This window comes from Paralichthys olivaceus, chromosome 8 (assembly GCF_024713975.1).
Source record: "Paralichthys olivaceus isolate ysfri-2021 chromosome 8, ASM2471397v2, whole genome shotgun sequence".
In the NCBI taxonomy this organism is placed as follows: domain Eukaryota; kingdom Metazoa; phylum Chordata; class Actinopteri; order Pleuronectiformes; family Paralichthyidae; genus Paralichthys; species Paralichthys olivaceus.
In genome coordinates, this window is record NC_091100.1 from 17,378,984 (window position 1) to 17,405,967 (window position 26,984).

Genomic DNA, 26,984 nt, shown 5'->3' on the forward strand with positions numbered 1-26,984 from the left:
GTGGTCGAAGGTAAAGGTGACCTCACAAACTGGGGGGAAAAATTAATGACTGATATCTCTGGGGCGGTATATACTTTCTATCTTGTAGTTGTTGCATTTTGTTGTAGTGTGTTTAATGGTCATTTTCTGATTAATGCTAGACTCACTATAGCTGACTCAGCTCGATTTAGCCCTCCATCTTGGTTAGCTCACTGTTGAAGCATAGCTTAGTATTTTCCATCATGTCAAACGATAAAATCAAAACACTTACAGGGGAATGGATGGAGAAAGTGAAGGAGAAAAAGGTTTAGCTGAGAAGCCACGTCCTACATAGTGAAAGGACTTGGCCTGCAGTGGATGCAAACCCACTTAGGATTGATCACAAATAAGAGATAATCAATTAAACTCCAATTGAATTCACATCAAGCAGAGGGGGGAAAGGGCGTCCTAACAGAGTAGCCAAGGTATGCTTCTGCTCTGCCATTGATGGTGCTGTGTTTGACAGACATTTGACGTGCTGAGACCTTGCGGAGAAATCCCACTGAGTAGTCAATAAAAATCCATTGCGTCCAATACGCATTCCCATATCTGGAAAATCAGTCATTTTTGTTCTTGTTGGTTCTCAGTAGCAGCGGCTTTGTCCTTGCATTTTGCCCCACATACCCCTCCACCTCCTGCCCCTCCTCCCCCCAACACACAAATGCTGTTCCATTGATCCGCTAATCTAGTGGGGCAGGGAAGTGTAAGACTCTCATTTAGTTAAAATCATTATCCCTCCCAATAGATAGATGGAGATAAAGGGATCTGAAGAGAAAAGGATGCATAGAGGAGAGAGGTGAGGACGAGAAGGAGAGGGAGAGAGGCGAAATGAGGGATGAAGAGATAGAGAAAGATGGAGAGTAAAAATATTTTGCAAATTCATCTGCATTGTCTTTCTGTCTTTTTTTAAAATTCTTCTGTCCCTCATTGCATCTTTCCCTTTATCTTGTTCACCAACTTACATCCCACACACACACAGTCACTGCAGAGAGGAGTGTTTTGCAGAGGGAAGTCTTTGCAGCGATCGATAGCGCTTGGTGAGTGATCTATCGACGGAGCGGGAGTGTGTGAGAGATGAGTTCAATATACTTCAATTTAGCTCCACTTGCTTTAATTACTTCCACCCTCTTGCTCTCTCTCTTTCCCTTTCTCTCTCTATCTTTGTGTGTGTGTGTGTGTGTGTGTGTGTGTGTGTGTGTGTATATAAACCCCAGAGGCTGTGGTGTTTGGCCCGATAATAAAAAAACAGCTGCCATTATTGAATTCAGGGTCTGCTGAGTATTTAGAAGAGTCTGGGGGCTGTGGCCCCTTAAGGTGTAGGATGGAGAGTAAATAATTTAAAGACTATAGAACATTTTAAATAATTGTGTCAATGTCATATCATCTAATGGAATGGACATAGTGGAGCGATAACACATTTTGATTTTAGTTAACTTTTTAGGTTAAAGCCAGCCTGTTCTTTTGCACTGATCCAAGAAGGGCATACACACACCAATCTCATGTCTATGAACTGCTATATTATGACCATTGGTACATAAATAAATATTTATAGTACATAATGTGCAGTCCATACTATCTAAGGGCATTTTCTAAATTTTTACATGCTTTCTTAAATGAGCCTTTTACATGTACTTGCATGGTGCATGATACCCAGTTCTTTATATCTTTTTTTTTTTCAGGAGAATCTCAGCTTTCTGTAAATTGAGGCTCAAATTTGACACCATTTGCGCTAAAGCTAAACTGTATATAAGATCACCTGTGCCACATTTAAAATACTTCTTCTTTTCTTTCCCTTATTTCTTTGAGTTTACAACACATTATTTTGTGTCTCCCCCTGTCATCGTCTCCCTCCCTTTACCCCTCCTTGTCTGGCAAGTTAATGGATGTTTCCTCTCCTATTAAGAATTTAGTAGTGACTTTGTCTGTGAATCCATAGCATTGAGCGAACATGTCCTCCGTAAGCCACATAAATGATTTTACACCACAGGGGTGGAGAACCACAGGGGAATAAGTGTCTGCTGTCTCATCTCTAATCCCTTTCTTTCCCTCCTATCAGTTCTATTCCCAATATCTCTTTTCAATTTCACTACGCTGTCCTATAGAGGATGTGCAGCTCTGCCAGTTTGGATGGTTATTATACTTCATTTCACCCCAACAGTGTTTCATAGAAATACACACACCTACGAGTTCAACTGAGTTTGAATTTCCTTTCTATATCAACTAGCAAGCATGTGCTGTGGAGCCCCTTCTAAGATTATTCAGCCTGATAAATGAATTAAAGTTAGAAGGTACAAACAGTTTGTAGTCAAAGAAATACTATTGACATCATGTAGAAACCCCCACACCAACAATTATGGTCTTTAATAATTTTTGGACCTCAGGGTGAATCTAAGTCTTTATGGCAAAAGACAAATGTAATTGTCATGTTTGTATGAAACAAACTTAGATAGTTCGATCTGACAGGACTAGTGTGCATTCTTTGCCCGGTTTCATGCTCTTCCCATGTTGTGTGTAATTTGTGGTTTTCAGGTTTGTGAATATGAGCTGAACACAGTGGTTAGATGGGTATTTGACATGGAATCTGCAGTCTGCTCAGTAACATTTTCAACAACTGCTTTGGAACCATCTATGATAACAGGGTTGAAAATATGTGCACTGGTGTTAATCTTTCATCTGCAATATGTCAGCGAGCACTCTTTCATTGGAGCAGGCTGAAGGAAAACGGCAGGAGGGTGTGGAGGTGCACGTCAGGTACACTCGGTTTACTTTAGCTTGTGCTGTGGTTTCCCTGTGTATGGTTTCTTCAGAGATAATTGGGTAAAACCCTTAAACTGCTTTAACAGTGCTTATTATATCGATTCCCTTTCCTTAATTATTATGCCTTTGCAACTCAAGTATATTTTAGTTTAAAAAAATACTGCAACATGTTAATTTAGTATGTACATAATAAAAAAAACTACAAATTTTGCATATGGTCAACAAATGCATCCCTCCATTCATCAGCAATGAAGGGTGAAACAGTTGCATCCTTCTCAGCTAAACTAAACCAGGATTCATTGCACACCGATGACGAAGCTAACATGCTTGCTATACAGGTGGCTGAGCTGCCGTAAATGTAGTGTTACTGTAGCTAACAATGCAATGGTAATGCTCAGACAAGTTAGTGAAGCAAATAGTAAGTCCTTCATAGACCAGACCATCTCATTTCGGTTTGGCCCTTGCAGTCTACTCGGTCCCCCAAAGAATGCCGCCCCTGACACTGCTAGTATCCAGCCGTCTTCATATTGACTACCACCACCACTTGTTTGCTAACGTTATCTGTAAGTTATTTCATTTGGTGCTGTGCTGTTAGCGTATAATGGGGTATTAGACCTTTTAGCTAAAAGTAACAGCAGAATCTCAAACCAAAAAAATGTGCTGAAAGATGCTAAAACACTCTGTCAGTTATATATCTTAGCTTTTCCTTTGAGGGTCACATGAAAACTGGATCACAGATGACCTGTTTTAGAAACAAACAACCATTGAGCTCATCTGCATGTTGCACATTAGAAAACCATTCATGAAAATCATTGATAAAAATGTTGGGGTTTTCAAAAGTTGAGTTCAAATTGTGTGGGCTTGAATAGTAGTGGGTGCAACCCAAGTTTGTAGAATGTTTGCCACAGATAACTGCATCTGAACTGAAGTCATTTGTTAGTCATTTGTGTGATTTGTTCATAGCTGTCTCGTAGCTCTAAGAATTCAGGAAGGACACATAGTTGTTTTTTTTTCATGTCGCAATTCAGCAGAGATGAGTCACTCCCACAGCACCATTAATCTCATGCACAGAAAAGTGATGACAGATGGTGTGCGCATATCATAAGCGTGTGTGTGTATTTGTGTGTGTGTGTGTTGAGGACTGCAGGAGGAACACCTGTGTGGACAAAGTCGTAGATACGTACCAGCAGAGATCACTGACTTCTACACCTGCCTGTTGGGAAAAACAAAACAAACCACATGCACGTACTTCCCTGCACACACACACTTTCATGACAGCACAAGAAGCTATACATTTGAAGTGAACTGGGCTTGAAAGGTTTTGATGTTTTTGGAGTAAAAGCATAAATATGTTACCATGCACACCGGCTGGTTACAACATACAGTCTGCAATAGGCAACATGCAATTTTAATGGAGCTTTTTAGACAGCATGCTGAGGAGACTCATGGGAAAGATACAAGAAATAAGTGTTTTGAAAGGAATTTCAGCTTTTCAACTTGTTTTGCTCTGGTTTTATCTCTGCATGGACTATTACCTACTGGATCCAACACTGGAGATCTAACCAGTCAATGGAAAACCCCACAGAGGACAGACAGAGAGTGAAGAGAGGGGTGGAGGCAGTGCATACTGCTCACACACATACACACACACACACACACACACAGGCCTTCACACATCAGTCAGACAGCCCTCAAGTCAGGAGAACCCCTGGCTCACCTTCACACAGATTCAGATTCACAGATCACACACACAAACACACACTCACAGACGTTGTACTGACATGAATCCATGCAGTCACTTTGACTCACATAAACATGCCCCCTCCTTCCTGCAACACACACACACACACACACACACACACACACACACACACACACACACACACACACTTCAAAGATTGCAGCTTGACAGGCCGGCAACACGAAGAACCCAAGAACCCTCATACGGTCTTTTTTTCTAATTGTTCCTCACAGAAACCCACCTGCTTCTTACAAACTTTCAAGTCATACCTCTCTCTTTCTCTCCCTCCCTCTCTCTGTCTCTCTCTCTCTCTCTGTGTCTCTGTCTCCCCCTCTCTCCATCTCTCTCTCCATCTCTCTCTCCATCTGATTTACACTCTCAGTCTGTGTATGTATGCTGGTACTCAGGCACTGTCTTTCTGATGTTCTCTCCTTCTCATCCTGCACTGTACACCCCTATCAGAGGTTTGTACACACACATACACTGAACCATGTCTTCTCTATAGACACAATGTAACCATGCTCCGGTCTGTACAGCTGGGCAGATGTGAAGCGCACCATTTTGTAATCTTATCTGAAAACTGTTGCTGAGCCAATGGGCCTGCATGCTGGCTGTTATATTGTGAAATGCAGCTGAAGAAAAAGCTATTTCAGGACAAATAAGACAGAGATGGTGTTTCTTCAGTGTCAGGTGGACATCAGCCAGATGTTGAAGGATACAGATTAAAAGGCAGCACCGAGCAATGCTTCAGTATTGTTCAAGGTCAGTCTTGGGATGCCGAGGATGAGGGTTCAAGCATAGCAATTCACTCACAAAACCCTTTTGAGCCCGTTAGAGCGCTTAGCCTATAGAACAAAGGCTACAACACATTAAGAAGGCCAGAGTAATTCAAAAGATACCGACCTTTCGTAACTGAATAATATTCACTCCATTTTCCCTCCACTTTCAGAATATTATCCTGATCTAACTGCACGTGAATTACAGATAAACACAGACACACAGATTCACCAAAAAAAAAATTCACTTAAAGATCCATTTAGGATCAACTCTTTAGATATTGATCATACTAGATTGTCCTCCTCACCTTCAGCGCTTACCCTTTTATAACTAAATTGATTGTTCTAAGTATAAAAATAGGGCAAGATATCTTCAGGAGTTGTTTCAGACAAGCAAGTCCAGTTGCCTGAACGCATGTTAAACTCCTGAAAATCTCTCCTTCTGTTCCTGAATTGTGGGGTTGAAGAATAAGACTTCAATATGGAAGAATTGTTTGAAAAAGCTTGAAAATATTTGACATAGAATTCTTTAATGTTGCATAAAAGTAAACCTCAAATATGTATTTAATTTTGTCAGTATAGTCAAGCAGTTACCTGTTACTGGAAGTGACCCTGGCCTCTTCGTACTTGAAGGCCAGCAATCAGAAGTAAACTTTACTACAAGGATCATTTCATGGTAGCACAACAGAATGGCTCTTAGGTAGATAATGGTGCTATTGTCGTGGGAGAGGTACATCTAACCTTAAACAATGCAGCCATACCAGTTCTAAAACATAGGCCATGTATTGGCAGAATTTGACAGACATGCAACCAGTCTTTTTTATTTTCTTGACTAATCCAGGTTTTAGTCTTCTGATAGATCAGATGTCATAGTTGATTCTACATTTTTAATTTGTATCCTGTTAAAACACAAAGCTAATAGTTGCGAATATTGACGGTCAGTTAAAGTAGCCAGTGGCACTGAATGTGGAGAGTTGATAGCAGCTCATCATGGAAAGTCATGACAATAGATAGCTTGGAATGCAAGGATCCCTGTGTGCCATGGTCATGGGGAGGTAGTTAAAAAGTCGGGTAAGCATTGGATGCAAAATGAGTAAATCCCACTTATTGTAGGATGTCTTATCAAACAGTTAAAACTGAAACCAGTGTGACAAAAGACAGGGATTTTGATACAAGAATACCGTAACATTGTTGTTGTTGTTGTTGTTGCTTTTGCAGTATGGATAAACCTGTGTAGCACATGTCCTGAACTATCACCTAGTGTTGCTGCATGTTGCCCTCTGTATCTGCAGGAGCAAAAATAAAATGATGCATAGGTTTGAATAAGGATCCATTGTACTTCTGCAGATTGTACCCACTACTTCAGCAAATCAGCCACTGTGCATCTTCTTCTTCCTCTTTGTCCTCTTCTTCCTCTTTGTCTTCTTCTTCCTCTTTGTCCCGGTTATTGGCGGGTGGCAACCAACGTCAAGGTGCATTGCCACCATCTACTGGATCTACTTCTTCCATCTTTCCAACTTGGGTTCTCATTGTGCATCTTAGGTTATGAATCAGCTAGTGATACTACTCCACCCAGTGCATGCCTGACTTTGACGTATATAAGTACAAACAAGATGTGAAATGCTTTGTATTAGTAGTTCAGTTTAAAAAGACTTCAAGGGCAGGGACGACAATCCCCTAAACACATTTCTCAAAGACAAGATATAGATATTCTGCATTTTACACATTTGTTTTGTTTATAATTCACTATATGGGTTAGATAATGTATATTAAAGAGGCACTTCAGTGATTATTAATTTCAAAGACAATTAACTAGTATCACGACACCTGTACAATTGTATAATGTCTTCTGTGGCTCTAGTAGAGGCTTTTCAAGGCTGATAAAAGCTAAGTGACATCAATTTAGTAATCTATACTAGCTTTGAGAGTGTGTAGAATTTTGTGATATTTAGTGTTGAAATTGCATGTTGCAGCTGAACACCCCTCACCTCACTCTCTCCTTCCAAACATGAAAAAGAACCTATGGTAGCCTTTAATTGTCATAAAAACTCAAAAGGTGTTTAGTTTTCCAGTCTGGACTAATGTAAAAAAACATGGCGGCCGCCGTAGAGAGGGTCCCCTCAATGTAAATATAAAGTATTTAAATATAAAAGGTCTTTTCTGGGCTAAAGAAAACTACATTCATACAATTTAGATGAAACGAACTAGTGAAAACATCATGATGATTATTTTACATTAAATTTCTGCTAATAGTTCCCTTTCACCTAAATCTTACACACTGGACCTTTAATATAAAGGTTTATAGTTTGTTGTGTAGATTAAAACTTGTGCCCTTTACCAAACAAGGAGGTTCTAACAAAATCAATGTTGATTTATATCATACGTCTCTTGCAAGTCCATAGAGCATATTGTCGACTTTGTAACAGTTTTGGACAGCAGTAATGAAGTTTGAGACTTTGGCTCGACAAAAATAATGAGTAATATAAATGGGTGCTTGGAAAAAGAAAATACCACTGTCAAGGCTAATGCCATGTTATAGAGAATGAAAGAACATCCCTGGATCTGCCCAAATAACCAGATCCACTTCAAAATTCAATGGATTATTTTCTTTCGTCGTGCCTCCAAAACATTTCATTAAAATTGATAGTTTCTGAGTAATTCTGGCCACAGACAGACCGACAGCTATGAAAACATAAGCTCCTCTGCAGAGATAATCACAATTTTTATCTACATTGGTGAACAAGCAGATCAAATTAACCAAATGGACTCATGGCAGTAAATTAAACGTTGTTGTTTTTAACTAAGAAGAGATCTCCTCATCTATTATCCTTGTAAATGATTTTCTGCAATACTAAGCATTTTACAGTAAAATTCAGAACACTCATGGTCAGTGAATTCAGAGTAAAAAGATGCTGTGATGATGCAACAAACAAGAATAATCTCTCTTGGCTCGTTTGGGATATTTTTTTATTTTATTTTCTCTCATACCTGTAAAAATATATTCTCAAAAATAAATAAATATATGAAATAAATATACTGTATGTCCTAGGTAACAAAATTTCATAAATAAGAATAAAATCTGTCAACATGTTCATAAAGGTGTCAGTTCCATGCGGTCAGTCGGAGAACAACACAATTCCTTCACTGGGTTCAAGAATGGGTCTCTAGAGTTCCACCAGAACACACAGTATTACAGGACACAAAAGAAGTCCTCATGAAACGCCATTGGACCTGTTCTTCTCTTGTTCCTCATGCACTTTATATAAAAGTCACATTCTGTCTTTGGTGAAGTCCATCCATGTCGTCAGCCTGATACAGATCTATTTTTACCCAGAACAAATGGCTACTTTCCAGTGCATGAAACTACCTTTTAGTGTAAACCAGCCACTCTGTATAGTGAATTATGCATTTCAATAAATCGTTTACATAGCAGCCAAAGTAGTGTTTAGAATGAAATAGGAAGCCCTACTGAAAACAATGAAAATGATAAGACTCAGTAGCCACAGCAGTAGAAAGATTTTAGCAGCCAGTTTTTGATCTCAACTAAGAACTCCACACTTTTTTCCTCTTGAACATGCAGACTGTACAGGTAGTCTTAAGGAAACTCAGTGGAAATCCATAGTATATCTGTTAGACCACCAGGGCTTCTGCATAGGCCAATAAAGCAGCAAGGTAGCCTGTCTGTCTGTCATGGGGCCTTCACATCCTCCACAGAAGGTTCTTGGTGCTGTTTAGTCAAACTCCACCTTCACTCTTGTTCAAAGAGGGTCAGATTCCTTCTTCCGTTCCAGTGAGGGGGAGTGTTGATTTGGTGCACTCTTCATGATCTAGCTCAGTCTAGATCAACAAGATCTCCCATCGTCCTCGTGCAGGGGTCGGGATTGCGTGCACTTGGGTTTGCTTTTCAGCTCAGACTGGCTCTGACTAACACCCTCATCAGTCTCAGCTCTGGCCCAGTATGTCCCTGTACAGGTCCGGTACTCTATCCGGGTCCACGGGCCTCGGTAAGAAGTGAGTGAACCTCTGATGTCGTCTCGACCTTGTTCCATCCCGAGACGTTCCATCTTTGTTCAGAGCGACAAAGTAAAATGCACCTCTTTCTCCATGCCGGTAGATATTGGAGGAGTAGGTGTTGTACCAGTTTTCTTCAAATTGCTCCCTAAAAACACATTCTGCTGAGAGCTTCTCCTACAGGAAGAGCAACAAGCAGAGAAAGGAGACATGAATTTTATGGTTCAAAATGTGTCACCTGAAATACAGGTGCAAGTGAATGTTTTAGTGAGCGTTCAATAGTGTGTGTACTCACCGATCCGTACAGTTCCCCCTTGCTGTTCATGGCGAGGTAGAGGCCACTGTCCACCCCTCTGATGCTGACCAGTCCTACAGCGAGGCTGATGAACTCTAGAATACCTGCAAGAATACACACATTATATTACTTTACATTCACTGGCAGATACTTTTGTCCAAAGCAACTAACAATGAGTACCTTCAACCTCATAAAGATATCTGAAAACATTTAAGGCTAATTTTGAACATAATATAATATCCTACAACATCATATATCAGTATGTACCACCCAAATGCAACATTTCTAAAGACCGGTCGGACTAACTTTTACCTGCACTCAGTACAGTCAAAAAGTAAAGTACATGTTCTCCATATGGTATGTGTGCACCAGCTGACTTTGACAAGCAAGGCTGGGTGTCTGGAATGGCCTCTGGCAAGCTACATCCAAGCCTCAAATGGAATAAATCAAGTGCCAGAAGTGCTGAAGCCTTGCAGCACAAACAAAACCTCTCTAAGAGGTCTACTTTTGATCTGCCGCAGGTAGCAGCTGTTTATGTAGATAACTGAAGATAAGCTGGTCAAAGTAAAGAAAAACCTCCACAATCTAATCTAAGGGGAAATGTAGCAGAAATGCGCAAACATAAAATATTCCAACTATTGTTCCACCTGGAGCATTTATTTGCATAGAAATAAATGATGTTTAACCGGATGCAGTCTAAGATCACAATGCACCATAGATGATAGCGTCAATGCAGCAACTGCTGCCATCACAGATACAATTGACATTTGATTATTGTAACCTGTGAGGCTGTAGTACCATGGATGTTAGGGTGCTCCAGTGGGTGTTGAGGCTTAATCTCCCTATACTGTGGGTTATTTCTAATTTTAAATCCTATTTTGATCCACTTTTTGTTATATGGCAAAGAGCACAGAGAATATAATACATGCAATTTTAAATATTACCCTTAATTCTTTAATCTCTCTCTCGCTTTGTGTGTGTGTGTGTGTGTGTGTGTGTGTGTGTGTGTGTGTGTGTGTGTGTGTGTGTGTGTGTTCTCTCCAATGTCTCCACTATAAGGATACCTGTCAGTTGACTACACCTTACAAAACCTTATCACACATTTCACAATTACCTACTACTAATAATCATACTTTAATGGTTAATGTTAAAAAAGGTCTGTACCGAATCTGCTGTGGTCCTTCCTGGTGCCCTGCACGGTTCCATCGGGACGGATCTCCAGGTGAAAGCCGGTCCTGCAGTAGAGCTGCCGCCGCCTCAGGATCCCCTTCAGGTGGCTAAGGTCCGCCAGGCTCCGGGACAGCCTCTCCGCGGACACGAGGTGCTCCTGCCCATGTCCCCCCATCATCAGTCCCGTCACTGAGTTGTAGTCCACCGCCCCGGCTGGGGTGAGCACGAAGTGTGAGCCCACGGGAGCAGGAGCGGCACCCGCGTGTCCAAAGCTGTCCAGAAATCCGTTGGCGAAACTCCCAACCTCGGCCGCTGCCCCCATCACATGCGATGACTGCACCCGAGCCGGTTTCGCACTACAGGGAAGATCCGAGTGGAGGTCCAAGTGATGGGCAGGGAGCCTCCGTGCGAACGAGGGTCAGCCCGAGAGATAGAGGGTGAGAGAAATAAAAGTTGGACGTGCAGGCGGAGAAAATCCTCAATGAGTGCGCGTTTTGGCGCAGTCAGCAGAGTCTCAATTAAAAGGTCATGTAAGTGAGATTAAAGTCCCTGGTGTGGTGAATGCAGGTGTCCTCCTGACTGCATCTGCCCGAGTCCCTTCTCCTCCTCCTCTCTTCTGCTATTTATCCGCCTCTCCCGTCCTCTCTCTGCTCCCTATCTCTCCTCTTCACCTCGGGATACTCCCCTTTGCTCCGATGCACGTCAGGGTTTTCCTCTCTCTCTCCCTCCCTCCTTCTCTCTCGTAACCTCCTTTATCACGCCAGTCTTTTATTCCTGCAGCAGCCTCCCCTCTGCTCTCTCAGCTCCTCCAGTAGCAGCACCAGCAGGATGATTTAACGCAGTGGCACCAACGCACCGCACTCCACATTCAGCTATGTAGAGCACAACTCCGTATAAAAATTCACCTTAAGTTGCCTCTTTATGCAAATGCCCACATATCTTCCCCTTATGGCCCATTTATGTTCCCGTTTGAAACAGAGCTCCTTCATCCCACTGCTTGTCTTCGTCCTGCCTCATCTGTGATGTGCCTTTGATCTGTGCTAGCGCAAAGATAGCGGTCCCATATTTCGTGTTTGGACTTGAAACTTAGCCTAGTGGTCATATATCTTTACATCCGGACATGGTATATGGTATAGCCGGTATATTCTTTTCAGATACCATGAGATATGACTTAAAATCTAATATGTTGAAACACCCGGAAAGCAGAAACTAGTTATGTTCGGACTTCTGGTCATATCTATACAATATCTTAATGTGGCACACGACTCGTGTCTTTATTGGACATCACTTTAAATCACTTTGGTAATATTTGTGAAATATCTGGACAGAAGAAATGACTCAAGTTCGGACATAAAATATCTTGACATGGGGCATGGCTGATATCATTATCAGATATAGATCATCAGATTGAAATGACTTTAATATTATTTTTGAAATATCAGAACTAAGGATTCTAATGGTATACACATCCCTAGAGGTAGACAGGCTCCGAGCATGGAACCTGTAACTCTAGAGATCGAAGAGTATATCCACTATGTATATAATCACATTTGGATCACATATTGGAATATGCAGGTCATAATATTTCTGGGTTCGCAGTGGTTTTACGCAGTGAGAGCGCATAGGGACTTGGAGAAGATATGGAAAACTACTAATAAAAATTAGCCTGACATGCTTGTTCCCCAACTCGTGCCTTCCAGCTATACGCAGCAGCTTTCCTGAATTTCATATTGACGCAGTGTCATGTTGCTCACAGGCACATCAGCAGTGTAGGACACCTGCCAGTTTTTGGAACTCCAACTCAGCAACTTGTTTGCGATAACTGGATAGAAAGAGAGTGTGTACGTGTGCACTGTCTGTCCCATGCAATGAAAGTGAAATTGCCATTACCTTAAACGCTTTACAACCCCACGCCCCCATTTCGAAATTACTCAGGTGCGGCGGCAGGGATAGGAAAGCCCCCATTTGCGTAATTTTCGCACTAGGTTGATTTATTACCCCTCGTTTTATGTAACCCAGCCGCACGTTTACAGCTCCCGCATAGACACAAACACACACATGAAGCCTACACACACGAGCACCCACACACACCTGTGCAAACGACATCACTTGACTGTCAATCCCTTCATTGATCTTTCCACGATGCTTTGAACAGCACAGGAGCCCATATATCCTTAATTGCCGTCTTAAAAGACGAATCAAGACACAGAGGCTTCAAAGTGGGAATATACCTGTTTGAACTGCAATCTGAGAAAAGAAAATACCCCGACACTTGACACTTGAAGAGCATCAGCTAAAAAACACACACATCTGTTAAATCGTTGTGTAAACGAGTGCATTTATAGGCGATACTGTGCATCTTTGCATTGACACTTTGACCATGTGCACTGCACTGATGCTTGTGCAGCAACTTATTGTACAGGTCACCCAGTCTACACTGAAGAGACCCTGCGAGGCAAGACAATATATTTAATCTCATTGCAGAACATGCTTGCTCGTTGAGGGAACTGCTGGATTTCTCTATAATCTTGGAAGGTTTTGACCTTCCTTCGCCTGTACCCTGGGATAACGTATAGGCTTTGTTGTGATTTGGCGCTATAGATACAAATAACACAGAATTGAAAATGTAACAGAACAAAGATTTTCAATTATTATTGTCAGAGATGTCAGCTTTCGGACTCGGGCTGGTTTGTTCTTCAGGGGCGCAGGGGGCATATGCTCCGACCTATATGGCATTGATTTTGGCATCCATACAGACTTGCGCTCGTGCGCAACAACGCGCGCGCGCACACAGCTGCCCCCTCCCTTGGGAGTCGCGTTGATAAATGAGGTGAAGGTGCAGAGGTGTTGGGGTGTGCGTGCATGCGTGTGGTCGCTATACGCATGGTCAGTATGTTATATGTGTGGATTTGCTCAGCGTATACATCCATACAGTGTGTATATATGTAATCTATTGTATCCTTTACTGGTTTGATCTATAGGCTATATATCACAGTGTCATGTGTACGTGCGTGTGACAGTCAGACTTAGGGCCCCTGTGTGATTGGCGTGGCTCCTTTTCCCTCGGTTCATTAGTATTTATGACCAAAAAAAATTTTTTTTTTCAAAGGAGACAGGATCGATCGGAATCGCCTCCGGCCTGATCAGGTCCTGATGTATTGGATATCGATCCCCAGCCACAATGAAGACGTCAACTGCAACGGTACATTTATAGGAGGAGGTGAGGGAACATTTCCCATGGTCACATGGTTTGCTTTTAAAATATACATTTCCATATTGGTTTACTGCACTGGTTGGGTGAAGCCAACCATGCAGCCACTATAGCAGTCAGTGGAGGAGGAGAATGAGGAGGAGGAGGGCCCCCCCAGGGTTACACCCCCCCACCCTGCAACCACCCACACATATATACACACAAACACACACACAAAAAGAAATTACAACCTAATCGAATGCCCGGATAATGGAATAACTGAATAAGTAGCCTAGAGGTTTTTAATGCAAGTGGTTTCCAAACTGAGGTGTGGGGAACTCCGGGGGTCCTTGAAAGCAGGATTCATAAGACCCACATCAAAATGTAGACATATTCTATTTAATCACTATTCAAAGTGCTGTACACCAGTTGGAAAATATATGAGGTTTCATTCTTATCACTTTTATGCACAGTCTTTTGTTCCTCATTGGACAAACTGCAAATAGATGAAAGTGCTCATGTATCTGCTTGGAGCTCTGTTATTTAAAAAAAAAAACATCATTAGATATATGAAGATATATAAATGGACAGAATATTTGTCAAAGCTGTTTAGAATTAAAAGTTAATCAACATTTTCTATTTTTTTAGAGGTCAGTTTTAATTATTTATCCATCTTCAGTCAATTAGGGAACCTTGTGTTATCTTTGTGTTATCACCTCAATAAGATAATCTTATTTGAAGAAAATAGTAATCAAAAAAAACAAATTAAGGGCTTAATAATCGTACTTGACCCCTTAAAAGGGGTTTTCTTTCTTTGTTTGATCTGTTTTCAACTTTTGGTTAAATAGGTTAGAGTGATCCACTGCGCTTCATGTGTGAACAGGTGACAGCCCCATCTATTAGACTCCTCTCCTTTATTCTCCCAGCATCAAAGTGTGGAGAAAAGCCCCATCAGGTAAACATTAGTCCTACATGTAAAGACTTAAATGAAGAGTTGATCTTTGATATTCGTTTGATATCTGCTCGGCACCGCCTGCTTTGATTCTGAGCTTCCCACTGGAAACTCGATACCACGCTGACCCTCCATATAAAGTGAAGATTGACAAATATTGATGTAGTTGGTCACTTACAATTTTTCCCCATGTAAACTGAGATTACTTTCGTGTTGATTCTGGTGTGAGGACTATGGATATGTTTGTTGTGAGATATTATTTTGCAACTTGAGCATGTGTCAGAGCAGCTGGTGTCAGGACATACTACAGAATATTCCTTCATGTAAGTCCCTCTGAACAATTTGGCATAGCCTACATTGCAGCTACTTAGTGACTGTTTACGATATTTTAATGTACTTTAATTAAGATTTTGAATAAATGACCTTGATAATTTCCTATGTTAAATTAAATAAATGACTTGGTTACTTCTATACCACCAATGGTTGTTAATGGGTTATGAATTTGATCTCCAATCAAAAAGTTTCTAATATTAATATTTATCATTGGGTTTATATTACATATCTTAGGTTGAGCCATATATCGTTTCTATTTATATAATAAAAAACAACATGGAAACAAAACTGGAAAGTTTATCATTAACTGCCTCAGCATCAACACGGAGGCTGCACATCTCGCGATGAAAGCGTGTGAACGCGATATTTGAGTCCTGCCCCTAAAGTTACAATAATCACAGCAGCAGCAGCAGCAGCGGCTCCACCACCACAACCAGCAGCAGCAGCGATGGCCGCTTTCCGCAGAGTGGCTGCTCTGGCCGGGAAGATGAACCTCTGGTCGGCGGCAAGAACAGAGCTGGTCGGCGGTCAGAGGGTCGGTGGAGGGAGGGTCCGGGGCTGTGCTGCGGTCGGGATGTGTGTCGCGGCGGGAGGCGCCGTGGCTCTTTACTTCTACAGCGACATGGCGAGCGGCAGAGGCAGGAAGAGGAGGATGGAGAGACACAGCATCAACGATTTACTGCCGACCTTCCCCAGAGTCCAGGCCAAGGAGAAGGTAGGAGGCCCACAGTGTTTAACACTGAGGCTGCAGGGCTGTACTGATGCTGAGTCTGTGGACTCATTTAAAAGTCTCCAGTGTTGACATGAGGGCCTCAGTGTGGAAGGCAAAACACATACAGTATGTCCCTCCTCTAGGCCCAGCTACACGGGCCCACCTCTGCTGTGGCTGGCAGTGTGTCTGTGTTTTCCTCTGAGCGGACACACTGTGTCATTCATCCCCACATCACCCACTGGAAACTGTGGCTCACTGCTTGGCTGCTAAACCACGTGCGCGCGCACACCCATGCCTGGCGCTCTCCGCTCGAGCTGGTGCTGAAATGACAACAAGACCAGGGTGTCACCGTCTGAGCAGCTGAGTGCAGATGTGTGTGTGAGCAGGGTGACAGTGGTGAGACATTGGAGTACCATAATGTAGGAATACCTCCGATACAAGTCAAAGTTGTGCATTCAATATTTTGACATAAGTTCAAAGTATAAGCAGAAAAATTTACTTAAAGGTACAGTGTGTAGAATTTCACCCTCCTCTTCCACACATGAAAAAGATCCTGTGGTGTCATAAAAACTCAAGGTTGTTTAGTTTGTCCAGTCTGGACTACTGTAAAAACCATGGCGGCCTCCGTAGAGAGGGTCCCCTCGATGTAAATATAAAGTATTTAAATATAAAGGGGCAAAGAAAACTACAATTCATACAATTTAGATGAAACAAACTAGTGAAAACATCATGAGGATTATTCTACATTAAATTTCTGCCTATAGTTCCCTTTCACCTAAATCTTACACACTGGACCTTTAAAGTACCTAAAGTAAAAGTGCAAAATCCATGTTTGGAACAATATAAAATAGCGTACAAGTTTTAGGCACTGAAAGCAAACTGATCATACTTTCAAATATTATGTCACACCTTTTCAGTTTTTATTTATCACTTCATGCCATGTGTAGTAAAGAGAAAAAGTCCCCAGTTCTCCTGGTGGCACTTGCACACAGTTTCTTAAAGTAGGTGTTGAGTAAATTGTAATCCCATACATTCTCCTGTCCCTCAGTTGAATTAGATCAGACAGATGAGTATTGTTAAAGCATGAAAACAAGATGGAGTAAGTAAAGTTTATTTATATAACACCTTTCACAGACATTAGTCACACAGTGCTTCACAATCAAAGCGATAAAGTCAGAGTCAGAAGAGTCAATTAGTGATTAGCAAAGGAGAATAAAAAATGCAAGAAAATAAGGATCTTTAATTGTTCAGAAACATAGAGGGGACAGTTTCATCCTTCATCTATTTGGTCACTCTTTTTCAAATTAACTGCCATGCAACCTAGGTCCACAGCTGGACTATAAGATTCAGTTTTTATGTGCTTACACTGTAATGTATTTTTTAGCTGTATGTACCATGTGTAAAACGGTACCAAGGTCTACCATTTGGCAATGGGTATGCTCTTGGAGACTTGAAGTGATCTGGCATATACATTTTAACCGACTGAATTGACCTGGGAGCAATTGCTTATTGTAAGGTAGCAAATCAATCTAAAAGCCATTATAAAAATGGTAGCTAATGATGTGAGGTATATACAGGTTGTATATGTTCAGCTGAATCTTCTAAACTGCCTGGGATAGAAGAGCTGCCTGCAGGGAAACCAGGATGAGGGAGGGGTAGGCAGAGTAGAAGATAGAGAGTCAGGGTACCTGACAGGTGAACATGTTGACAAGTCAGCAACTCAACATTGCTCCAGTGAGGGAAAATGAAAAACAGTCTTGTGTGACCCATTAGAAGGAAGTCTATAAGGATTCAAAATAGTCGAAGTTTAAAGAAAATTGCCAGAAACCACCTGCAGGGAAATGTGATTTAAGAAGAGAGTGATTGTAAATGAAGAACAAGAAAACCGTGCTGTCAGGAAACAAAAAAGGGTCAGTTGAGATAGATACCTGGATGTCATATACTTACTATACTTACAACAACCATTGGCTCTGGGGACAAGGCCTAAAGGACATGGACTGGGCCAAACTTTGCATAGGTTAGTCAAGACTTAAGAAGAGACTAAGGATTTTCCAAATTCATGGTTTACTTTATCATTTTTGTTATTTTTAATTTCTTTTAACCAAAATTATACCACACTGCTGACTTAAAATGTGCCCTGAAGCAATCTTTTGGTTAATATCCATCCACAGCTAAATAAGCCTAACGTTTACTGCAGGTGCAACCACTCAATCATGGATGGGCCAAATATTTATCAAATATATGGCTTTCCCTGACTTTGACCAATATTTAGTTTTAAGTGTGAGCTGCAAAATGAGTTTCGCTACATTAGTAAAATAGTGAGAGGGGCTACAGTGGTGATAGCAGGTTGGTGTTAGGGTATTACAGTAACATTTGTAACTGTCTGAGTTTGTGGATGTTTGATCGCAGTTTCAGAATAGTTCCACCATTAGCCTCAAGTGACGTCACTGGAGGCAATTATCTGATGTTCGCACAGCTCCCTCTAGAGCCAGAATGTGGCTTTACAAAACTTTTGTCACAAACATTGCAGCACTCTCTGACACTAAATAGATTTGATGTGTAAAATTGGTGAAGTTCCCCTTTAATAGCACAGTGAGGAAGACCATGGTTCAGCATCAAACCTGTTGTAAACTGCTTCTTTCTATTTGCAAGTAAATCATGCTGAGCAATTAAAAAAAAGTTTTTTACGAACAGTGTTAGCAACTTATGACACCTCAGATAGAAGATGACTTTGTGAAGGTTTTACCTGGTGAGGTTAAACGAAATTAGGGTGACCTGATGTCAGGGGGAACTTGTGAGGGTTAGAGTGTAGCTGTGAGAAAACCCAGGAGATGGATGAAAGAGCAGCAGCTGTGCAGAATACTAGGTTGCCTGAGGGGAAAACACCTGGAGCATCTGCCGGGCAGCCAGGAAAACAAGACGAGGCAACAGGAACAGGTTGAGTTGTGGGTACATGACATTATAACTATACAAAAACATGGTGCCGAAGTGTGAGTACTAACTTGCGTTCAGATATTTTTTTCCAAAGGAGATTACATTACCTCTTGCATCACATTGTGCAGCACACGGCCTGTGAACCGAGTTGCCTTTTTGCAGAACTCTGTAAACTTCATTCATTAGTGAGAGTCTCTGTGCTCTTCCTCTTGATTACACTGCATTCCTATGAAGCCTAACACTCATCTCCTATTCCTGCATTCAAAAGCCCCCTCGGTGGAGGTAGCTTCAAAGCTTTATGAATGAATGCGTGTGCTCATTAGCATGTTAGCTGAGCTGAGGAGGAACCTCGGTGCACCGGGCCCTGCAGCTAGACAGGGTTAAATTTGGAAACCTCTCTGCTAATTACACAGCTCCATGCAGCACAATCTGTTGGCGTAGCACTTCTCCTACACTGCAGCTAATCAAGTTGAAGCTCTGGCTTCTGAGAGAAAGATGCTAATCAAGTAGAAAGTGTGTATGCATGCATGAGTGTGTGTCCCTGTTCTGTGATTGCACTGTGCCAGAGGTGCTGACTCTATTTATAATCTAACAGAGCTAAATCGAGAGAGTTGGTGCCAAGAATAGATGGATCTCCTCATTACGGAGGTTCAAAAGCAGTGGAGAGGCACATAGTGTTTAAACTGTGCCGTCTGCATGTGTGGCTCAGCTCTCTCTTCACAGACAGCTCTCACAGCTGGAGAAGTCGCACTCAATGTGATTAAATGAATGCCAGTCGTGTATTAATATTGCAACAACCAGAATGTGGTGTATGTGTTTGCTTTGACTCTTACTGATGTCTGCAGGGACGTCCGTTTGACTTTGAAGACGGAGACGTGTACATGTCCTCCCACGAGCATCGTTTCCGCATGTTCAGCTCGGTGGAGTATGAAGGGCAGCTGTACATGACCCCGCAGAACTTCATCGAGTCAGTCACCATGAGTGAACCAAGAAGTACGTATCACAGACGCACAAATCACCTTTCCCTTTTGTGTTCAAAACTCTTGACCTGAAACACCAATAATAAAATGAATGGTATTTATATTCATTGTGAGATTAGAGAACATGCTGTGATTTTACAGTGTTGTGTAGGGACAAATCATTTGAATGTCAGTCTTTATACATTTTCTAACTGTTAGAAAATTACAGTGTCCACCTACAGACGAATTCCACAAATATTTGTTTTTCTGTCTGTGGAAAGCATATCTCAAGAACCTTTATCTTAGTGGCTGCTGGTGTGCATAACTAAGGACCCATGAAAGTGCAGTCTCGCATTTGGTGCGATTTGGACACGTGATACATTTAATATTAATACAATTCGAAATAAGTAGGCCACCATCGCTCTGTAGCAGTGACTGCTGGGACTCTTCAATGGAAGCGACATCAATGACGAGTCGACAACAGCATGTTCGTGACACCAGTGAATTCATGATGACAGGCGCGTTCCGGAGTTCTGGAGTCCTTCAATCGGTCTTTACTTGTAGCCGCTTAGTTAGTGCAGGTCACTTTTACAGTTTTAGAAAGAAAAGCCAACCAGCATGACCACAGGCCAAACAAACAGCACATTTTCTAAAGGCAGGTTTAGAACAGTGCACTCGTTAGCATAAATTCTCAAAGTGCTTTCAATCTGACAAAGACAGACAGGTATTTTTTATTACCTCTTGAATCCACTCTGCTGGACTCTATCTAGATTGTTATTTTGGCATCATCATACAGAAAAATTCTATTTCCCTGACAAAAGTAACCTCATCCCTGAAAAATCATGTGACATTTGTTTACTGATATGTTCCAAATATTCAAGTTAAGTTACATTTCTTTAGTTTCCACATTTAGAGACTGGCATTTCTTTTTGTAAATCTGCTTTATGTACCTTTGATGTGTTTGAGTTTGTAGATCTCCATCTCTGATCTAAATTTGATTTCCCAGTGTGGATGTCAGTGCCAAGATTAAAAATAGATCTTTTTGTTTGACAGTGAAGATGTAAAACTCTTTAAAATCCAGGGTTTATAAAGGTCTTTGCTTTTTCTGTCAGCCTTCTGCCAGTCGAAACAGATTAGTCCCCGCCAGCTAGCCTCAAAGCAGATGGCTTTACCGCTATTGTTTAGTCTGAGGTTAATGTTAGTCACACACACACACACACACACACACACACACACACACACACACACACACATGCACACATACACACATACACTAGTGTGTGTTTAAAAATGTCCTCACAGGTTGAGATTATCTCAAACACCCGTCCAAAAAGGCTACCATTCCTTTCTTCGGCAGGCATGTGATTGTATTGCGTGCAAACTGTGCACCTGTATGTGTGTGTTTACATCAACCGCGGCTCGCTGACACACGATACAGCCGCACAAACCCTCTCAGCAGCCGGCATCCTCTAATGTGCCCTTTGAAGTTGAATTAGATGAACATTGTTGTATAAAACAGAGCAAAAGTACTGCGTGCTTTTACGGGGACATTCCACAAACTACAAAGACAAGCACGGGGCACTTTAGACAGTACAAATGGGTCTGTGATGATGACACTGTATATACAGCGAGTGTGTCTGTGTGTGTTGGTGTGTGTGTGTGTGTGTTGTGACTGTACCCCGGCACATTTAGACCCATTTCTAGATCATACAGATGCTATCTGACCGAGCCCACCCAAACTCTTCTCCTCTTTCTCTCCTTTTTCTCCTCTCTTTTGTCTTGTTCCCTGGCAGACAAGAGGCCCTGGAGGTCCCTGACCAAACAGGTGGGAGACACACGCTCAATGCTGCTTTCCCCCGCTCCTCCATGTTGCAGGCATCGGCAGCATGTTTCATCTGTTGCAGGCTTTGTATAGGATGCAGGTTAAATCCAGAATTTTCCACGAAGAGCTTGTTATTTTAATGTGAACGTCCTACATTTAGCATCAGTGCATGTGTGGAATTACAGGACGATAGCATTTAACAGTGCCAGCAGCACAACCACTGATTAGCAATGATAGACAGTACTGTTGGAAGGATATCTATTTTCAGTTTGTTAGTTTGTCACTGGGAGGATGTTACACATTTCAGTTTTTACAAATATCATAAAAAAATAAAGGCAGTAGTATACTAAATGTGTTCAAACTATATGCAATGGATGTCTCTTAATTGATCATCCATCTGATTCGTATCGTTTCTTTTCACACAGTAGAAATTGACATTCACATATAACTTGACGCACTGTATTTTCAATACACCTTTTCACTTGTTTTGACATATATCTTCAAACAGATGGAAATATGGAAACAACCTCCATGGCATATTTTTCAACAAATATTTATATTTTGAGTAGACGACACATCAAGATGGATATTTTGGGTCATGTCTCTGTCTGTTTCTGTCCATGTTAAAGTTGAAATATGAAGTTTGAAGGTGGGAATTTGCTGTTTTCACAGTGTATCTACTTGTGAATCTGTGTTTCGTGTGTGTTTGTCAGGAGCTGGAGAAGATCCTGTCAGACACTCCCCCAGTATGGAGAGGATCGTCTAAACTGTTCCGCAACCTGAGAGAACGAGGTCAGAGAGAGCACACACACACACACACACACACACACACACACACACACACACACACACTCAAAGGTGCAAAGGCACCTTAAACACCTTCACTAATATAATAATGCACATACATGCACTCACACTTCAAGACTCTTAAACCCTGCTTTAATTGTTATCAGAGTAAATAAGCAGCAGTCAGATAATAACAAGGTCGGTGAATGTCAGTGGATTAGGTTTTTACCACTACAGTTTAAAGTTATTATATTTATAATTTGTGTAGTGTTTTAATAAGTATGAATAAGTGAGAAATACAAGAACTACATTTATTACAGTTCTATAAATGTTATAGTTTTTCAGTTCGGTTTCATGTGTTCATGTGCACCAGTGCTTACCTGCTGAGGTGTGACTAAATAGTACCTGTGAACGTGTGTGTGTGTTTGTGTGTGTGTGTGTGTGTGTGTGTGTGTGGGTGTGTCACTGTAGGTGGCTCTAATCCGAGGTTTGGCCAAACAACCTGCTGAAAAACACTCCTCTCTTCACCTCTCCTCTCCTCTCCTCTCCTCTCCTCTCCTCTCCTCTCCTCTCCTCTCCCCTCCCCTCCCCTCCCCTCCCTTCCCCTCCCCTCCCCTCCTCTCCTCTCCTCTCCTCTCCTCTCCTCTCCTCTCCTCTCCTCTCCTCTCCTCTCCTCTCCTCTCCTCTCCTCTCCCCTCCCCTCCTCTCCTCTCCTCTCCTCTCCTCTCCTCTCCTCTCCCCTCCCCTCCTCCCTTCCTCTCTCCTTATAAACCATTTGTTTCTAGTGTGTAACACAGGTTTCAAACAGTTTGAGAGTAAGTCCCCATGGTGATAATCACACACGCACACACAGACACACACTAGGAGATGCTAAATATATCACACCCTGTGTGATGCATCCCCTCTCTCCCTCTATCATGACTGAGGAAACGGAAAAGGCCGAGATCCGAGGAGTGAGGGAGTGGAATGGATGAAAGGAAAAAGGAGAAGTGGAGGGATGTAAAGAAATTCCTTTTATGTAAAGTAAAAGAGAAGGTTTGTTTGAATTTATAGACAGTGCATGTCTATTACAGTAAGTATTTGCTTGAGGCATATTACTGTAAATGCTTTGCGCATATTGTCAAGTCCACAAACACTGTTACTGCAGCACAAACAGAACGTGGCCTGGAATCATTGGAAATGGACAGTGTGTTGTTGTGTTCAGTGCTTGTGCTTATTCTCATATTTATTCAGTGTCGGTGTCAGCTTTCCTCCAATCTGGTCTCTGATATAAATTGTGTGAAAAACATGCAAATGCGTGTGTGTGTGCGCTCATGTTCGAACATGCTCTCCTATTCATGCCAAGATGAGCGAGGACAGTTGAGTTCCTTGGAATTGCCTTGGATTGCTGAGATTAACAGAGCTGTCTGTCAAACTGAGGAATGTAACAGTAATGGTTTCACTTTGCTAAAGAATGACTGGATGTGTTTAACACTGTGATCTGTTTATGGGGTTTATGTGATAATATGTGCTCTGTGAGTGCCATTCATGTTACTTTTCATGTGGGTAGTTGACTGGTAACTTGAGTGAACTGGGTGAGCTGATGTGCTGCAAAAAATACAGTTTCATGCCAGCAATTAGCACATTTTAGGCTTCCCTTAAATGTTGCAATGTATGAACTTAATAATATGAATAATAAGTAAATAGAAAAGGATTAAAATGTTTAAATAAATATACTGTATAAAGATAATAAAATGGGTAATTTAAACCATTTTTTTTGGAATCAAATGCTGTTAAATAAGCGTGTTTTCAAGACAACCAACACTTCTTCTGTTTGTACTGTTAATTGTTTCTCCTTAATTACATCAAAGATAATCAACCATTCACTGTAATTCAGTGATATTTTACTGATCGTGTGAGAGTGAAAACATGCAGAATGTGTTGTCGAAACCTGAGTCTTTGCACAGTTCAGTCTACACAGAGAAAAGAGAATTCAATCCCAAACCAGCTCTCTCTTCTACTCAAAGCAGTCATGCATCAGGAAAACACAAGGCTCACATGGCTTCGAATAGTGTCCTGTTCACCGACACACACACATACACACACATAAACACACACATGGGAAAGCAGTCTCCCGTAACACTCAAGCGAGTCACCCTGAACTATCTGAACGATCAGACAGAGAGCGACAAAGAGGGAGAGAGATGAGATGGAGCTATAGAGATTTCTAAATGGGCCTGAGGCAAGGAAGGATCACCTCCTAAAACATTTTTCACTTGCTTATCCAAACACAGACACACACACACACACACACACACACACACACACACACATCACACCCCTGCCAACCAGTGTCTTTACTCTGGACACTTTGGGTGTAGGAAAAGAAACGGTGTGTGGCCTAATAGCTGTTGGCAGCTCAGCTTGAAGAAGACACATTTAAAGATGCTATCTTCATGAAAGGGAGGATTATGTGTGTGTGTGTGTGTGTGTGTGTGTGTGTGTGTGTGTGTGTGTGTGTGTGTGTGTGTGTGTGTGTGTGTGTGTGTGTGTGTGTGTGTGTGTGTGTGTGTCAGTGTCAGGAGGCCCATGGTCTTTGAACATCTGTAAACATTGTGTGCGTTTGACCTTTTCTTTAACTGTCTCTATCTTGGTCTCGTTTCTAGGCATCATCTCTTACACGGAGTATCTGTTCCTGCTCTGCATCCTGACAAGTGAGTCCGTTCAACACGTTTTTTAAGACATGAACAAAGTCCAGATAATATGCAAACCCAATTATCCAGACGCTATCGTGACTGTGCCTTTCACATGTGAAGAACACAGCAGGAGATTATCCGGATTAGACACGTTCAGGATGTCTGGATATAGCGTGCTGGAGGCAGGACCTTAGGGCAGCGACATATAAATTACGCTGATGAAATCACATGTTTTTGTTTCCAGCACATCGTTTCTTATCACCAAAAGCTCTCTAATCTCGTTTTTCCAAGTTGACAGCTTCGTTGGTATCTTCCACGTGTATTGCACTTCTTTTAAGATATTTGCATTCTTTTTGTATAGTTTTTTCATTTTGCCCCTGGAGCTCACGATGAATCCTCCGGAAATGTTCCTGCGGTATCAGGAGCAGCTTTAGAAAATGTCTTGAGCAAATGACTCAGACATTTGTGTTTACACTTACAGCTCTTCTGAATGATTTCAGGAAAATGTGCATGTCTGAAAGCAGCTTTATACCTCATTAAACCAAAATGAGCAGGTATATGCAGGTTTTTTTTAAACCTGAGTAAACCTGCTAAATGCGACAGTGTACTGTATGTCTATAAGTTTCTCTTTACACATCCCTCTTCTATCATTGTCTCTCTTTCCCTTAGCAGTATAAACTATCCCTATTTTAAAGAGAACAAAGTTAGCGGAGCTACGGTGCATGGTCTGAACTATGATCAGGCCCACCCAGGACTTAACAAGACCCAATTATGACGCAGCACGGGTGGATTTCCCCTTGCCCTTGGGCTACAAGAGAAATTAAGAGTCACAGAAAAAAGAAAAGAAAAGTAGTAATGCTCGACTTAATTCTTTCAAAACTTAAATGTAGGCAGGAATGTGAAGCTTGTTACTCATAAAAGCTGCTTGTCGTGCACTCATCACATAACCTTTTTTTTTGTGTTCTCAATTCTTACTTCTAATTTTGGAATGTGTTGTTCTCCTTGCCTTCAGAATTTCAGGACATTTAAGTCTTTTGTCTCAGCAAACAGCACACTTTTGGCATCTGCTGTAGCTCAGTATGTATTCACATTAAATGAGAGAACAGCCATTAATCATGACCACATTAATCAGGAAACTACTGAGGGATTTTATTATTGCTGTCTGATCAATTTCATTGATGTTCATTTAAATTCTGAAGGGGAGTAAGAAAGATAGAAAGCTAATCTAAAATAAATGTATGACCAGTTTCATGTGGTGTAAAAATGTTGCTCCCAGTCCTGTAAATTGTAGGTTTATCTCCCCCCTGTCTTGTCCTATATGCCGCTTCTTCTATTTCTGTATTCAAAATTACCTTTAACACATGCTCACACTCACCCTATGTGCTCTCCTCTCTGTTTTCTAGAGCCCCACGCTGGTTTTAAGATTGCTTTCAATATGTTTGATGCAGACGGCAACCAGATGGTGGACAAGAGGGAGTTCTTGGTGGTGAGTCGCTGATACTGCGAGAAAATCCTCCCTCTGCTCAATTTCCATGTTATAATATTCACATGACTCTTTGCTCCCATCACAACAGAGAAGTGTTGTGAAGGTTTTAATATAAATACTGATAATCAGTGTTAATAATTAGTCTCAGCCTCCATCTACCTATTATCGATACCACTTATCCTCTAAGGGTTGTTGGGTGTGGGACTGAAGCCAATCCCAGCAGACTTTGGACGAGAGGTGGAGAATATTCCTATCATCTTTTTTGTAAATGGTTTTATGGGGAGAACATGAACAAAATAAAAACAGAGACTTTATCTATGTTTTTACCTGTTTTGTATTCCAAACCACCTTAAGCTGTAGCTATTGT

The 26,984-nt window shown here is 41.5% G+C and overlaps 2 protein-coding genes across 11 annotated transcripts in view; one reads left to right on the forward strand and one right to left on the reverse strand.

Annotated features, from left to right (window-relative positions):
* Positions 1-8,242: 8,242 nt before the first annotated feature.
* On the reverse strand, positions 8,243-11,148 carry LOC109627261 (fibroblast growth factor 20-like). Its single transcript, XM_020083739.2, has 3 exons — positions 10,763-11,148; positions 9,599-9,702; positions 8,243-9,480 (listed from the first exon to the last, which is right to left on the reverse strand). The coding sequence occupies exons 1-3, from the start codon at positions 11,088-11,090 to the stop codon at positions 9,235-9,237; spliced, it is 678 nt and encodes a 225-aa protein (XP_019939298.1). The 5' UTR covers positions 11,091-11,148; the 3' UTR covers positions 8,243-9,234.
* Positions 11,149-15,606: 4,458 nt separating this feature from the next.
* The window catches only part of micu3a (mitochondrial calcium uptake family, member 3a), a 29,246-nt gene continuing 17,868 nt past the window's right edge, over positions 15,607-26,984 (forward strand). For 5 of the 10 annotated variants that reach the window (XM_020083735.2, XM_069529384.1, XM_069529389.1 and 2 more), the window contains exons 1-6: positions 15,610-15,958; positions 19,735-19,882; positions 21,642-21,673; positions 22,384-22,462; positions 25,102-25,149; positions 26,535-26,617. In XM_020083735.2, the coding sequence (XP_019939294.2) occupies positions 15,692-15,958; positions 19,735-19,882; positions 21,642-21,673; positions 22,384-22,462; positions 25,102-25,149; positions 26,535-26,617 (657 nt within the window). In that variant the 5' untranslated portion in view covers positions 15,610-15,691. Of the gene's footprint in view, positions 15,959-19,734; positions 19,883-21,641; positions 21,674-22,383; positions 22,463-25,101; positions 25,150-26,534; positions 26,618-26,984 lie in introns of all 10 variants that reach the window. The other 5 variants (XM_069529388.1, XM_069529390.1, XM_069529385.1 and 2 more) reach the window with 4 other exon arrangements.

Bases quoted from the DNA above. Each gene is read 5' to 3' on its own strand.
- LOC109627261 (XM_020083739.2), bottom strand. From the start codon at position 11,090: ATGGGGGCAGCGGCCGAGGTTGGGAGTTTCGCCAACGGATTTCTGGAC. The intron at 9,703-10,762 runs GTACAGACCTTT...GTATTCTTGCAG, and splicing joins GAAGGACCACAGCAGATTCG to GTATTCTAGAGTTCATCAGC. The intron at 9,481-9,598 runs GTGAGTACACAC...CTCTTCCTGTAG, and splicing joins AGGGGGAACTGTACGGATCG to GAGAAGCTCTCAGCAGAATG.